Source organism: Mastigoproctus giganteus, chromosome 5 (genome assembly GCF_048544385.1).
Source record: "Mastigoproctus giganteus isolate SK-2022 chromosome 5, ASM4854438v1, whole genome shotgun sequence".
Lineage (NCBI taxonomy): Eukaryota > Metazoa > Arthropoda > Arachnida > Uropygi > Thelyphonidae > Mastigoproctus > Mastigoproctus giganteus.
In genome coordinates, this window is record NC_143579.1 from 78,116,815 (window position 1) to 78,132,690 (window position 15,876).

A 15,876-nucleotide genomic window follows, 5' to 3' on the forward strand; every position below is an offset into this window, starting at 1 on the left:
TTATTATTCAATATCTTGTAAGCTTAACTTTATATAAGTTCACGGTAGATAAAGTTCTAATAACTGCTTAATTACTATAATTATATTAATTCCGAATAGATTTTAGCTGATTTAAAGTCTGTAAATTTAAATTTTAGAATATTTTCTAGAATAATTCTAACCTTAATAATGGTTGTGAAAAGATCCATATTGAATACTTCATCCAAAGATATCACAAATCAAACAGAAATGGCCATTGATAATTTCTGTATTAATCACAATGTGGTTTTGTAAAGGGAAAATTATGTTAAAAAACCTGAATGTAGGAAATAATTTTGGTATTTATAGAATATTCTAGACCCCATCATCATCATCAAGGCATTTGACCCAGTTCTGCATAATAGATTACTTTATAAGCTGAAACATGTAGGAATCAGAGGGAAAATCCTTAGATGGATTACATGGTGGCTGCAGGTAAGCAGCAAAGGACTGTGATTAATGGTTACTTTGTAGACTGGGCCAATGTAAGAAGTAGGGGTACCCAAGGATCAGTACTTTCTTAAATGAAATACACAAAGGGATACAGAGCAATGACAAGATTTGCAGACTATGTAAAGATTAGTAGAGTTAACGATCTCTTAATAAGTGGCATGCAGCACTTCTTTAGGATAACTCAGACTTCGAGGATGGTCAGAAAAGTGGAAGCTAAATTTTGATGCTGCAAAATACAAGAAAACAGAAACCCTAACATAACTTTTGCACTTGTTGGGGTTGAATAAAAACAGCAGAGAAAGAAAGGGATTTGTGAGTTATGATATGGTGGAACATGAAGTTCTCCAAGCAGTGCAGACAGGAAGCAATTAAGGCCCATTGTGTCCTGTTAAAAATTTATTAAATATTTGCTTGTAGAGATGGAGATGTCACAATTCCACTGTACAAGGCAACCGTAAGATTGCCCTTGAAATGTGTCCACGTATGGAGTTCACACCTAAAGAGATATATTAAGCTTCCTGAAGGGTTCATCGACAGGCAACTCACTTGGTGAGATCTGCAAAGGGCACCCATAAGAGGAAAGACTTTGAATATGTGGGCTACAGAGCTTGAACATTTTTGGAAGTCTTTTGTGAATACCGAGTCTTGTGTTTGATTAGACAGATTTCTTCAATTGACTCAAACCATCTATCTTTCGTGTCCTTCTAATTTGTACAATAACCCAACACAACATGGTGCCAATTCAGGTGAACAAATGGGTCCAACTACTTTGCCATTTTGCAGTTTGTTTAATTGTCAAAAATGTAATCATGAGCTTCACACGTGATTTTGACTGCTGAGCTTTTTTTTTTTTTTTTTTTTTGTCCAGCTGATGATGTTTTTCCATTTTTTCATCACAGCACCATCTGTAAACTGCAACAAGCAGTTCATGAATTTCTGTGGCTGCCTTTCCAAGTTTACAGCAAGATTTAATGTTGGTACTTTATTCTAATTATTTAGTTTTTAATACAGATGACAAATGAGAAAAACAAGTGTTCACCCAAAGCAGTTTTTGCTACATTAGATTGGTGCTCATGTTCAAACGATGTCGATGATCCAATTTTAGCTACCAATATGGGTTCAAGAATTATAATAATTATATTATTCACTGAAGTTTTTGATCAAACCTTATATGTTATTGGTATTTCTGTATTTGTGCTCAAAATTGCACCAGTGCAGTGTTAAATGTTCACCCCACAATTATGTATTTGCTTAGTGACAATACTCTGGAAATCTTATTTAAGAGTATTAATTAAAAATAAATAAATAAATTAGTTATTGGTGGGTATTTCAAAAATGAACATGTAGTGAATTAAAAAAAAAAAAATCAGTACACGTTCAGTCATTTCAAAAGTCTTGAACATGTACTGATTACATTTCTTTGGACCAGTAAGCATAATAATGATAACTGTATGTGTGAATGGAAAGACATCAATAAGACATTGTGTCATAAGCATCATAATGCAAAAAACACTTAGGAAATTTGATTTATCTCTTTCTCTACATTCAAATATCATTTCATGACAAGACATATTCATAAAGACTCAATTAAAAAACAATATTCTCTATAAAACAAGTCATAAAAGAAATCAGCTATTTACATAGGCAATCTTACCTCAGTTTCATTTTGTACTTGTCTAAAAAATATTTGGCTACTGTACATTCTACAGTTTGCCCATTCTCCAACTGTAAAGGAAATCTAAACAGGGAGGGGAAAAAAAATGATGAACAATTAACAGAAAAAACTTATCAGATTAAAATGCAAGACTGCAGAATTAACAATGCACTAACAAAACAAAAAAAAAAAAAAAAAAAATGCTGATTACAGTAACATATAACATACAATGGAAATTTCAGGTTATTTAAATTTCAATGTTAATAAAAATTTGAATTAATCTCTAAATTTCCACCAGATCTTATATATATTCTGCAAATGTAATATAAAAGTTCACACGTAGCCATTATAGCCATGTGGACAATAAGAGTAAATTAATATAATGTTATTGTATTAATCGATACATTATTATATTTAAGAATGTGCCTCACCTGTTATGAAATATAACAAAATATGTTCTGCTGAACTAAGTCTGTTATAATAATGATTCCTTTTTTATAAATAACCATATAATTCAAATGTATACAATGTGTAGCTCTTGTCCAATGGTTTAGTTTTTGTTTCGTAATGTACATGCTCGCATAATATACAGCAAAAGTAATGCAATTGTATATTCACGTATATTCACTTGAACAACTGATGTTGAACGGAATAAAAAGAGAGAACTTAGGGATGCTGAAAACTTGGAACTTATTTGGTTAGTTGTGGGCTTATTCATGAGCTTCTCTGTTTATTTCATGTACATCAGTGTTACGTTACGTGCATGTGGAAAGAAAAAGGACGCTTGGATCTTGGGGGAGGGGGCAACAAATCCACTTTTATTTAGTGCAAATAAACATTCAAACAATACAGTGAACAGCACATCTACATATGCAATAACGGAATGATACTGTACTTCAATGTTCCAACTCAGTAAGAGTTAAAGTAACCGAATTTTATTCAAACAAAGAGAATTTGCACCAGAAATTTAAATACTGTTGGTTAAGAAAATTTTAACCAAATTTCATAATTCAGAAGTAAAGAATGTTGTCATAGTAGCTATCCAACTTTAACTGCATTCAGCAATATTTCCCAATCTTTGGACAGATATAAAAAAAACAGAGTGCACATTTATGATCTTAAATGCACAACTACTGTTTAACTATATTTTTATATGCTTGCCATTATCTACAATTTTTATATTCTTAAGTTTTTCTGTCAAACTTATTTAAAATATATATATACATGATGTAAATCCTCTTGCTGAAACTAAATATACAGTTTAAAATCGTTTTTTGTCCAGACAACTTGTCCAATGAGTATATTAATCTGTGATACATGTGGTAAGAAAAGGAAATACTACTTTGCATTATATTTCTGTCTTTGAGTTTGGGGAACAGCAACAACACAAAGTTTAGGCTTAAAATTACTAATTTCATTTTTAATTGAATAGCATCAACAAAAGAAGAAAATTTGCTATTGATTTAAAAATTTTAAGAGCCACCTATGACAGACTTGCTTCAGGGCCCACATCAGTTGACCTCAATTAGTTAGCAACTTTATGCAAAATAGTGAATAATGCTGTCTAAATGTGCATGCGTGTGGAAAGAAATCGGGCAATTAACATTTATGGGTGCAAAAGTGTAGGGTTTTGTTTCGAAGCAGACATCAAAATAACATAAAGAAAAGGATGCTACTTTGTGTGATGAAGTATTTCTGTCTTTTTTGTCCCAGAATTCTGTGTTCCCACCATTGAGAGAGACAAGATTTGGGCTTATGCCCACTTTAGAAAAGACATCATTACCTATGAGTCAACATAAAGTTAGCAATTCTGTAGTGTTCTCAAACAGAAAGATAGAAATATAATGCAGGAGTTATTTTGGTGTCTGCAATGGACTTTTTACATGGCCACCACAATATCGTCATTCTACATGGTGAAATTGTGGTGCCCATCTACTACACCTAAATCTAGAGAATTAGGTGCATCTATTCTAACTCAAAAGTCCAAATTTTCATTCCTTCCTTTTTTTATTAATCTCCAATCTACTTCAATTCTCCTTCAGATATTACGCATGGCCAACAAGCCCTTAAATTCCTTCAAAATAAATATACTCAGGAGCTCACATCTGGTGAGTATGGGCTTGGCACATCCAGGGTCCTGAGCAGAATATCATCATTCTTCTCTCTCTCTCTCTCTCTCTCTCTCTCTCTCTCTCTCTCTCTCTCTCTCTCTCTCTCTCTCCTCCCTCCCTCCCTCCCTCCCTCCCTCCCTCTCAGGGTAACTCAGTTTTTTTGGCTGATGCAGCAAAAGCCTCAGGCTTCCTTGCACCATATGGCTAATTGTAATAATAATAAATATGCAAAGGAGTCTGAGGTGTGGTGGACCAGCTCAGGCTTAAGGCCAAAAAGGAGAGCATTGAAGTTTTGCTCCTCCAAAAGGTCCTACACACATATGAGCATGGTGCAAGGCTACTATGTTTCATACAGAATTATACAGTCCTCTTCATATACCTCCTGGATAGCAATCACAGTGAGAAATCCTGCACTCAACTTAACTAAACTCCATGCCTTATACCAGCATTTCCCAAATTTTTTTAGTCACGGAACACTTGTTCATCTCACAATATATTTATGGAACACAAGTTTAGCTGTTGTTGTTATTTGGTTTTTAGGAGCATTAGCAACTAAGACCATATTGCTCCGGGGATATGCAGGGGTCATTCCCTGACCTTTCAGCATCCTCCGTATTTGGTGGTCACAGGCTCGAACCCCGGTCTAATCAAGAAGCGTGTGCTACGCACTGATGCTCCTGCCCACCTGGCTACAGAGGCACTATACACACAAGTTTACAGGGAGCCAAAGAACTGTTTGCTAATATCTTACTACATACGACGCACCGTGCATCAGGAGCATCTTTATTTCTAACACATGTAAAGCCGAAATAAGCGTCATCACACTTTCGTTTTGGTCTTGTATTAGTTGGTTCCTGTTTTTTTAATTTGGATTTTTGGGGGTCAAAAGGATGAGACTGTTCATCCTCACCTTTGAAGTGTGATAATATGGTATTCGTTATCATAAACCACAGTTGCACTACTAGAAGCAATTGCTTCACATTTTAAAGTTCCCTTTATCAACCACAAATCCATGGTCATTTTTTTTTTAATAATAATATTTTGAAATATTGATAATTATCAAAATATTTATACAAGGAAGTGAGTTTAGTAATGCTTACTAGTTTTCTGCACTACTACAGAGCTAATTGGGAAGACAGTCTGCACCGCACCACCAGCACTGTGTAAACATGCAAGAACGTGTCAGCAGAAGGCTACTTTGTTTCATCCAACTGAATGATGCACGATATCGGTTCGCTTCCTGTTCTCCCTCAACTCGTGTACTCCAGCGTCTAAATCGCATACGAATGCCATATTAGATCACTACATTGCTATTTTTTCATAGATGTCATTACCTCTATGCATATTTCTCTATTCAAAATCCTGCCAAAATAGTGTTCCAGAGTCAATTTGATTATTAGTCTATGTCAGTATATTAATAACCGAAAAAAAAAAAAAAAAAAAAAATTATGTTAAAAATTATAATGATACAAAAGGGATGTACGCTACAAACATACGAAATTTATTTATTTTATTTATTATTTTTTAAAATTATTAATTGTGATTTGTCACAGAACAATACATCTCACGGAATACTAGTGTTCCGCAAACCAGTTTGGGAAACACTGCCTTGTACACCCCTTATGTGGAGTGTATAAGTGACTAGTTATATACACCGATGGGCAAAACATTATGACCAGCAAGTCCTTAGGTAAATTGAAGCAACTGCAGATGAACTACAGCGCATGCACTGGTCAGGACATGGTATAAAAAAACACCGATACTGAGCTCCGTTAATGAGTGTTACTCTTGGTCTTCAGATGGGAAAGGCAGCAGACTTAAGTGAGTTTGACAAAGGCCAAATTGTAATGAGCAGACGACTGAGTCAGAGCATATCCGAAACAGCATGGCTGGTGGGGTGCGCACAGTCAGCCGTGGTTAGCACCTACTGAAAGTGGTACAAGGAGGGAAAACCCATGAACCGCTGGCGAGATGTTGGACAACCACGGCTCATCGATGCTCGAGGTGAGTGAAGGCTCTCCTGGATGGTACGTGGCAACGGAAGGGCAACTGTGGTGCAACTCGCCGGTAATTGGAATGCTGGTGATGGAAGTAATGTGTCACAACACACACACACACAGTACATTGAACCCTGCTGAAAATAGGGCTGCATGGCCGCAGGCCACTCTGAGTGCCCATGCTAACCATGGCTCACTGGCAACAGTACCTACAATGAGCATGCGAGCATGAAACTGAACCTTGAGTGATTGGAAGAAGGTACTCTGGTCTAATGAATTACGTTTCCTGTTGTGCCATGTGGACGGCCTGGTACAAGTGCATCATATACCATAAGTGATAGCGCCTGGATGCACGACGAGAAGAAAACAAGCCGGGGGGCGGCAGTATCATGCTTTGGGCGATGTTCTGCTGGGATACCCTGGGTCAGTCATCCAACTGCCGGACATTCTGACGTCTACTACCTACCTAAACATCATCCTTGCTGGAGGAGCATGCTGCACCTCCAGCAAGCACGCTCTACAGGTCCTCGCCGGTGTACTGCCCCTGGACCTTGAGGTGGCTTATGTGGGGATGCTGTATCAGCTCAGCAGAGGAAAGTCTATAACCTTTATTGATTTTACCACGGATCCTACTAACACCTATTCCAGTGAAAAAAACAGCAGACTCCTAACCTACTTACAACAGACCTGGCAAGCTAGATGGTCTGAATCCACCAAAGGGGCCATCACCCACAAATTTATACCGGACATATGCAAAGTATATCCCAAATCACCATCCTGGTTCTCCCCGGGCCTTCTAACCACATACCTCCTAACAGAGCATGGTGCCTTTCGCAGCAAACTGAACCTTCTTGAACTTTCCGACAGCTCCCTTTGCACCTGTAGTGCCCAGGAGACCTGGGACCACTTGATGCATGACTGCCTACCATATGATGACCTTAGATCTTCTCTCATCACACAAATCCATTTCATCCCAAGAGACCAGGAGCAACATCTCCTGGAAGACCACCATACCTATACAGCCTTTTCTACCTTTGCTCAGGGCCTCTTCACGAGGTGGAAAACCCTACCACAACCTCAGACCCAACCAGACAATGATACAGCCTAATCAGCCATGTGTCAAGACCACTACTACTTGCTTCAGCGTACAGAAATCCCCTCGTGAAGACTTTCAACCCGCACAAAAATTGTGCCTTTACAATGGGCCTCAATATAACCTCGATCTACCATGACTGCCACTCCAGTTTCGCCCCCACCAAGTTGACTCCACTACCTGGACGGGACTTGTCTGTCCCAGGATTAACACTACCCGGATTTGACCGTCTCGGATTGACTCTATCAAATATATCTTCATGCCGCTCACTACTGAAATGACTTCACCACCTGGATGGGACCTGTCTGTCCCAGGATTGACACTACTTGAATTTGAACTTCTCGGACTAGACCCTACCAACTATGACCATGCAGCATTGCAGCCAATGTCACGTGGTGATCCTGAACCCGTGCTCCCTTGCATGGCCCGGTTTCTCCCCTGGCAGGGGGGGAAAGATGATGGTCCCCTTGTCTCCTCCTTCTCCCCCTCTTTCCTTCTGGTGGGGCATGGGCCTGCCTCACTGATTTTGGGATCATCTACTCTATAAACCCCATACTTCTGTCTCTCAGCCCCACCAGCCTTCAGTTTCTCCCCCCCTCTAGCTTTCCAACTAGCATTCATCCCATGTCAAAATTATCCTAGCCCTACACCCAAAATTCTAATTCCACACTGTGTAACAAAACTCCTTTGGCTTGACCCAACCTCTAGCACACCCCGCCTTTTTTTTTTTTTTTGAGGTCCTAACCAGTGAAATCCCAAGAAATTAGGTGGCATGACCTGCCAGAGTACTTATTTAAAAATACTGGTGTATCTGCCTTGCCTTCACGGGGCTGTGTGGTCAACGTTGGGCCTCAGGACAGGTCTAGCGGCTAAATGGCCAGATGAACAATGGTACACGACACTACACCCAACAACATCCATACACTTTTAAATCTCTGGCCTTTACAGTGTTCTGTAACACACGACAATGTAGACTACGCGGAGATGGGGGAAATCCCTGGTGCCGTTATACCCTAAACACACTTTACACTCCTAAACATCATTGCTGACCAGGTACACCCTTTCATGGCAACAGTCTTCACCTCTGGCGGTGCCGTCTTTCAGCAGGATAATGTGCCATGCCATACCGCCTGGATTGTTTGTGACTGGTTCGCGGAACATGAGGAAGACTTCCAGGTATTGCCCTGGCCTTGAAATTCCCCAGACATCAATCCCATCAAGCATCTGTGGTTTGTGTTGGAACAGCAACTCTGATCTGCAGCATCTCAATCACAGACCTTACAGGAGTTAAAAGATCTGCTGGTTACGTGTTGGTACCAGATACCACAAGACACATTTAGAAATCTTGTAGTGTCCATGCCTCACCGGGTATGAGCTGTTTTGGCTGCAAGTAGAGGACCAACATCATATTAGGTAGGTGGTCAATGTTTTGGCTCATCGGTGTATATGCATACATAACTAGTACTTAGTTCGCAACATGTCATATCCCTGGGTTGTAGCCCAGGCAAAGATGTAGTTTCCTAAAGCCAGTATCTACAAGCTGCTACCATGCTAATACCTACATGTAGGATACTAGTTTTCATGGACAGTAACTAAGTCCCAGCTGTGGCATAACCACACTGACTCCCACACATCGAACTACAATGGACAACAATTGGAGTATTACACAGTAACAAACACCTGCATGGTTTTGAACTAACCCAATGAATTACCAACTTCTAACTGGACCACACATATGAGCACAACTGACATCACCATGACCACCTGATCAGCAGTACACAAGTTCTCATGCTGGAATGTAAACAAAACTTGGACCACCTCTGGTCACAGGCAATCAGTTTTGCCCTGGTGTGTCAAGTGGATGAGGTCCCCAAAGTACCATATCACTTGATATGCCATGAAAAATTACAAATGGGATCTGTTTACCAGGGCAGTGCCCCCGAGAACCTGACTACTATTACCCCCTAACCAACACATAGACAACAAAGAGTAGTATCAAAGCATATGATGCCCCAATGAAAGTCCCCAAGGCCAATGATGTGCCATGGTGGTGCAATGAACTGGACGACATTAGGAAGAGGGTGCTTTCATATACTTCAGGGTAATATATGAAAATCTCAGGAAAACATACCCTAAACTTATTACAGGCACTCTAATCAATATATGCTTGTCTACAGCAAGCATTTATTCATTACAGTGAGTTTCCAGCAACCTGGAAGTGAGTGTCTAAAACTCTTTTTAAAGAATCCAGAAAATCCTCCTACTGAGCCAAGGTTGTACAGGTCCATAGCTCTTCTTCTACAAGTGTTGGGCAAATTCCAGGAATGACTATTATTGTACAGATTAGCCACTTATTATGAATCCTCTAACTCAGCATCTGACAAGTAGTTTGGTTTTAAGGCTGGCCCCTATACAGAGGACACTGTGACATATTTTACTATTATGGCAACTTCTGCTGAGCAGAAATATGTACTCGCCATACCTGTAGATTTTTTGGGGCCTTTATTTATTTCGTATGATGTGATCAATACACAACGGAACCAGTTTTTTCTTGCTTCCTTTGTGTATCGTGGCCGGGATATCCAACCAACCTGGATTCACGATGGTTCGGCACCGTCGTGATATCCAGCCCGGGGCGGGAATTGAACCCACGACCTTTGGGTTGCCAGGCAGGCGCTTTACCTACCCCGCTAGCCTGGTTGGCTTTGGGGCCTTTGATGCCCTGTAACGGCCAAGTATCAAGAGGTGCCTATTGCCATGTTAAATATCATCAAACCCGTACAGACATGTTGACAACTATCTCAATGACAGATATGCCATGTTAGAACACGAGTTTCAGTAAGTCTCCCAGAAAATTTCCAGGATGTCCCTACGGCTCTGTTCTTGGACTATTTGTTGCAATATCATCACAGACAAGTTCCTATCTTTTGACCTTGGACATCACTGCTGGCACGGATGATCTTGATCTCATTGTTAAAGTTGAAACTCTAGCTGGGCTTGAGACACAGGCAAATGAAGCATTCTGAGGTTAAAACTTGGGCATATGTATATAAACTGATTATATCTGGAGAGAAAACTAAAAGCATACTTCTCAAAGGGGCACTAAACATACACAAATCTCCTCTTATTAGGATTGATGGGACAACAGACAGTCTGGTAATAGAGTTAAAATATCATGGTGTTATCTTTGATTCAAAGCTGAGCTTTCTCCATCACCTAGTTTATTTCATGAAAAAAGTCAGAAATTATGCTATAATTGTCAGAATCACCAGATCTGATGGGCTCTGAAAAGAAGGATTCTGGACCTCATTCAGAAAGCTGTTTTTTCTTTCTGGTATATGGGTCAGACAAGCGGTACACCCAAGTAACAATAAAAGCAAATACAGTAAACCCTCACTAATATGGAGTAATTGGGGGGGGGGGGGTGTCATCCAGATTAGTGAAGAAAAAGATAGCCCCAAAATACAAAAAAAATTAGAACACAAATAAATGGAAGATTTAATGATATAGGTAATGCTGATGAAAATAAAAAAAAAATATATCACTGTAGAGTAGCAGTCGGCAACCTGTGGCTCTTTGAACATGTAACTGTAGCTCTAACTTTTAGCCCACATGAAGAACAATTCGAAATAGAGTTAGAGGACTTAAAAATCAACGACATGTGTAGTGCAAGACTAAAATGCCTAAAAACTGAAATTGAGATTTGGAAAGGCAAAAGGTTGCCCTTGCAATTCTACACAAATGGACGGCAATAGATGGGTTGAAAAAAGCAAGATCAAATTGTGTTCGATGCATGGAGTAGCTAATCGGACAAGTATATAAATCTGAAAATATTTGCGTTTCGACTTCTCTCAGTTTTTAATTCAAAGAGTTTCTGCAAGCAAATATTTTCGAACCTCAACTATATTAAAAATAAATCAAGAAACCGTCTGAACAATGCGGGTCTCTTCACATGTTTACAGATGAAAATCACGGCACACTCGCCTAATGTTGAGAGACTCGCTCAAGAAGTTCAGCAGCAAAAGTCACATTAATTCGCACTAATTGGATGTTTGTTACATTTTTTCAGTATTAATAAATAATATTATTTTTTAATAAAACATCTTCCCACTCTATTCAATTTCTTAACCCCACCCCCAATCTTGAGTAGAGGTGCAGCTCTTTAGACTCTCTCTCTCTCTCTCTCTCTCTCTTTAATAAGATCATCAAAAATGGCTCGTCACATAAAAAAGGTTGCCAACCCTTGCCATAGAGCCTTTATTTAAAAACTAAAAAGACAATACATTTATCCAACGATAGATGGATAAATGTATTGTCCTTTTATCTTTTTATACATTTATCAGGTGGCAATGGCATCACACACCAGCACCACTTGATTTTTGCTGTGAATACCACTTAAATACAGCTTCTTCCAGCAACACTTCTTTTGGCTTTTTTAATGTCTGTCTATTTGATACACTGCTTTTATCACTCTTCACATCGAATTTTAAAGGAAATGTCTTTATAGATTCTTTTTGTTGTTTAATATCTGATACAGCCTGTTGGCCAATATCAAATTCTTCAACAATTTTTTTTTCCAGTTGTTTTAAAAAGTTGTTTTATCACTTTGAGCTTGTTAATGATAGTTAAACTAAAGGGTTTTCTTTTTATTTCACTTTTTAATTGTTTAGAACCAATAATTCTATAAAATGTTAAAATGTACATATGTATATACATATAAAGAAGTACGCAAATGAAGCAATACATGTATAAGCAATAACATCCGTCTGACTCAGAGTCAACAACGATATTGAACAGCATGCAAGACAATGTAATGTGTGTGTTTCTCTCTCTCTCTCTCTCTCTGCGCTGTCAATTGGCGGGCAGTGAGAGTCACTCATCTGCCTTCCTAAATCAAGCGTGTCTTTGAAAGTACTCAACTGTGAAAAGAATTTTCATATTTCGATCCGGATTAGTGAGAATTTATTGCAAATCAAAGCTCAACACCATACTCCTCGGTGTCACACGAGCTTGCTGCATGGTCAATACTCCCACTCTCCAGGTGTTTTCAGAGACCCTGCTCCTGAACCTGGAGGTGATTCGGCACCAGATAAAAGTTTAGTATCCCAATTAACACTGGGAATTGAGTTTGACATTGCATCAGATGCAAAACTTGAGGAAGTGCATAATGAAAAAACTCCATGGACATTAGCAGACCTGCTAGGAGCAAAATAACTAAATGATTCATACTACAGCTTTCAATCTCCTACCCAAAAAGCACCACCACAATATTACCCCTCTAGTGACATTCTTTCAATGGACATGGATCTTTTAAAGACAAGAAACTAGTCTTGGTCTTGGTGATGGCCCAACATACAGCGATGGTCTAAATGAAACTTGGGTGCCTGTCTTACATGACTGTCCCATCTATGATAACCACAGAAGTCACCTAATTACCAGAATTAGACATTTTCCCAAAGGTGATGAACACCTCTGTCTATGTTTGTGCATTGCAATATTGCACAAACATAGGTCCAAGACATGAGAGCCTTCCCTGCCTATTTAACTCCAGTCTAACCTAAATTTCATGAGATCTAGTGGGCTGGTAACTGACCGCCCCTGATTAACATCGACTTGGCTATGATGACTACTGCTGACACCTGCTGCTACGGGTGTGGGATAAGTGACCACAGAGGATATCTTAAAACTCCTTGCCAAATCCAGACCCTGCTGATACCTGCCCTGGACAGCTGTGGGATTCATGACATCTCTGCTCCAGGGACTCTGGTGTAGAAGATCTCTAAATATCCACCCAGGCCATGGATCTAACTAATGAATACTACCTGCTGACATCACCCTGTCGATTGAGATGTGGATCTGCACTGGTCTGCTGATGGTCGTGACGCTTCCAGCTAGCAATGCTCATTGGACAGGTGCAAATAAAAGATGTGGGGACAGGCTCTGCCAGCATAGGATGTCTATAAACTCCTGACGTTTCTACCATATCCCTAGACTTGAAAATTATGAAGGGCAGACAGCCGACACTTGCAGTAGTGCAAGAAAGAAGCAAGAAGCATTTAAGCATTAGCATAGGCATATGATGCAAGAAAGCAAGCTTATGCAGCATCAGCCAAAAAAAAAAAAAAAAAAAAAAAAAACACACTTCCACTTCACCCCTCCGTTCATTCAAAATACCTGTCCAGCTGAACCTTAAATTTACTTAGGCTATCAACTTCCACAACAAGGGATGGAAGTCTGTTCCACCAACCAACTACCTGCTGGCTAAAGGCAAATTTCCGCACATCTATCCTACATCTGTCTTTCCTCAATTTGAATTTATGCCCTCTCAGGTGATTATTCTGAGCAAGAGGAAGAATCCAATCAACATTGAGCATGCTCAAACCATTCAACGCTTTATACACCTCTATCAGATCACCTCGCCTGTGCCTAGTCTCCAGACACTGTAATTTGCAAAACTTAAGCCTTTCTTCGTAAGAGCAACCCCTTGTTCCATTCACTAATCTTGTTGCTCTTCTCTGTACTCGTTCCAACAGCTCTACATCCTTCTTGAAATGAGGCCTCCAGACCTGTATACAGTACTCAAGGTGTGGCCTGACCATCGCCTTATATGAGGGAATAATTACCTCCTCATCCCTGCTAGAAAAATTCCTGTATATCATTGACAAGACACCATGAGCTACTCTTGCAGCCCCTCTGCACTGCTCAGAGAACTTCGTATCTGCCTGCACAATTACCCCCAAGTCCTTTTCATTCTCTACCACTGTCACTGTAGTACCACAGAGTTGATACGTTGCTCTGGGGTTTCTGTTTCCCATATGTAGTATTTTACATTTGTCAATGTTAAACTTCATTTGCCACCTCTCAGCCCATCTGCTCAACCTTTCCAGATCCTGTTGCAGCAGCATAGCGTCAGTAGTGTCCTTAACAACCCTGCCAACCTTTATGCCATATTTCTCCGCAACATCTTTTTTCTTAAAACCCTGGTCAATATTATGAAGAATCTTTACTTTATCATTAATACTTAAAACGCTTTCTCTTCGACATTGTTTCCACAACTGTAAAAATTACGACTGCAGCTCTTGCCGATACACACACCGCAAACTTTGCTGCGCTGACCATATAGTGAATTGTTAGTTCCGCCTACTCAATGACGCTCACTTGCCAATTCAACAGTATCATGAGACCTTCATGTGATCAATCACTTTGAAGAAATATACGACTTCGTGAATTTCTTTTATTCTGCTTTCATTCATATATATAGATGAAATAAAATTTATAGTTAATGTATGCTGTATGTTACTTTTCGGGGGGGGGGGATACAAGAGAATATAGTCTATGTGATTGATGACAAATTGTTCTAAAAGAACGAAATTAAGAAAGAAAGAAAAAAAATATATATACGAACACCATCTACTGGAAATCCAGTTAGATGAGAACGGACATATCATATAATGATTGACAGGAAGGTCACATGGTACGGTTGAGGTGAGAAGCGAATGTCACTCAGTAAGTGTTACTAAAATCTAACTACGGTAGTATTCTATGTATTGGCGCCGCAGCACACTAAAGGTTTACCACAGCAAATTTCGTTTTCCCCATGAGCCAACATCAATTTACAAATCTACCCTATTTATTGTAAAGTTTATGACCACTTTTAAGAAACCCGTTTGGTTTTATAACTGCAACAAAAATGAAACAGAGACCGTACTATGGGCATCAATGGCCACAAGTATTCACTAAAAGGATGATCAATTCCAGATGCTAATGTGCAATTCGGGGGGAAGGGAGCCGTATATTTGAGTGACTGTTTGGCAGTAAATACTTAATCTTCAAAAATGCCTTTACTAAATTTTTTAAAAATTCATTATGGAGAGACTAACACTTTGCTATGTGGGGTTAATTTTACATGTAATTTCATTTCAAGGTGCAATGTTTTGCAAAAAAATTCGTAATATAGAGAAATTCGTTAAATAGAAGTTCGTAATAGAGAAGTTCCACTGTGTGTGTGTGTGTGTGTATATATATATATATATATATATATATATATATATATATATATATATATACATACACACACACAGCAAAACCTCGCTTAGCACGGCTTCACACAGCACGGGTTTCACTATAACACGGTTTTCAATTAAGTTTAAGTCGAAAATTTACTGTACATATTAAAACTCATTCAATAGCCTAGACACTTACTCTACATACAGGTGGGCCTCGATTAACGCGATTAATTCGTCCCGCGAGCGCATCGCGCAAAACGGAAACGCGTTAATCGAATATAATAACCAATAGGAAAAATTATAATTGGTCCTTGACCTTCGGGAATGTCCATAAAAAATGTTAAAAACACCTTTTAAATAACTTTTTAACTGTATATAATGTAAAAGATAATGAAAATAATTATGGAATTAAATGTTTATTGCATAAAACAGCGGTTCTTAAACTGTGCGCCGCGGAATATTTTAAATTTCCGAGGGAAACACAGCGATACTCGACATCTGTCGGACACCGCGCAAACTACTAGCTCGAGGTAGTTCACAGTTT

General features: G+C 39.1%; 1 protein-coding gene across 1 annotated transcript in view; it reads right to left on the reverse strand.

Moving 5' to 3' along the window:
- LOC150085511 (protein argonaute-2-like) overlaps window positions 1-15,876 on the reverse strand; it is a 444,788-nt gene that overhangs the window by 205,358 nt on the left and 223,554 nt on the right. Inside the window, exon 7 of the mRNA XM_090373305.1 lies at window positions 2,126-2,209. Within this exon, the coding sequence (XP_090229431.1) occupies window positions 2,126-2,209 (84 nt within the window). The remainder of the gene's footprint in view (window positions 1-2,125; window positions 2,210-15,876) is intronic.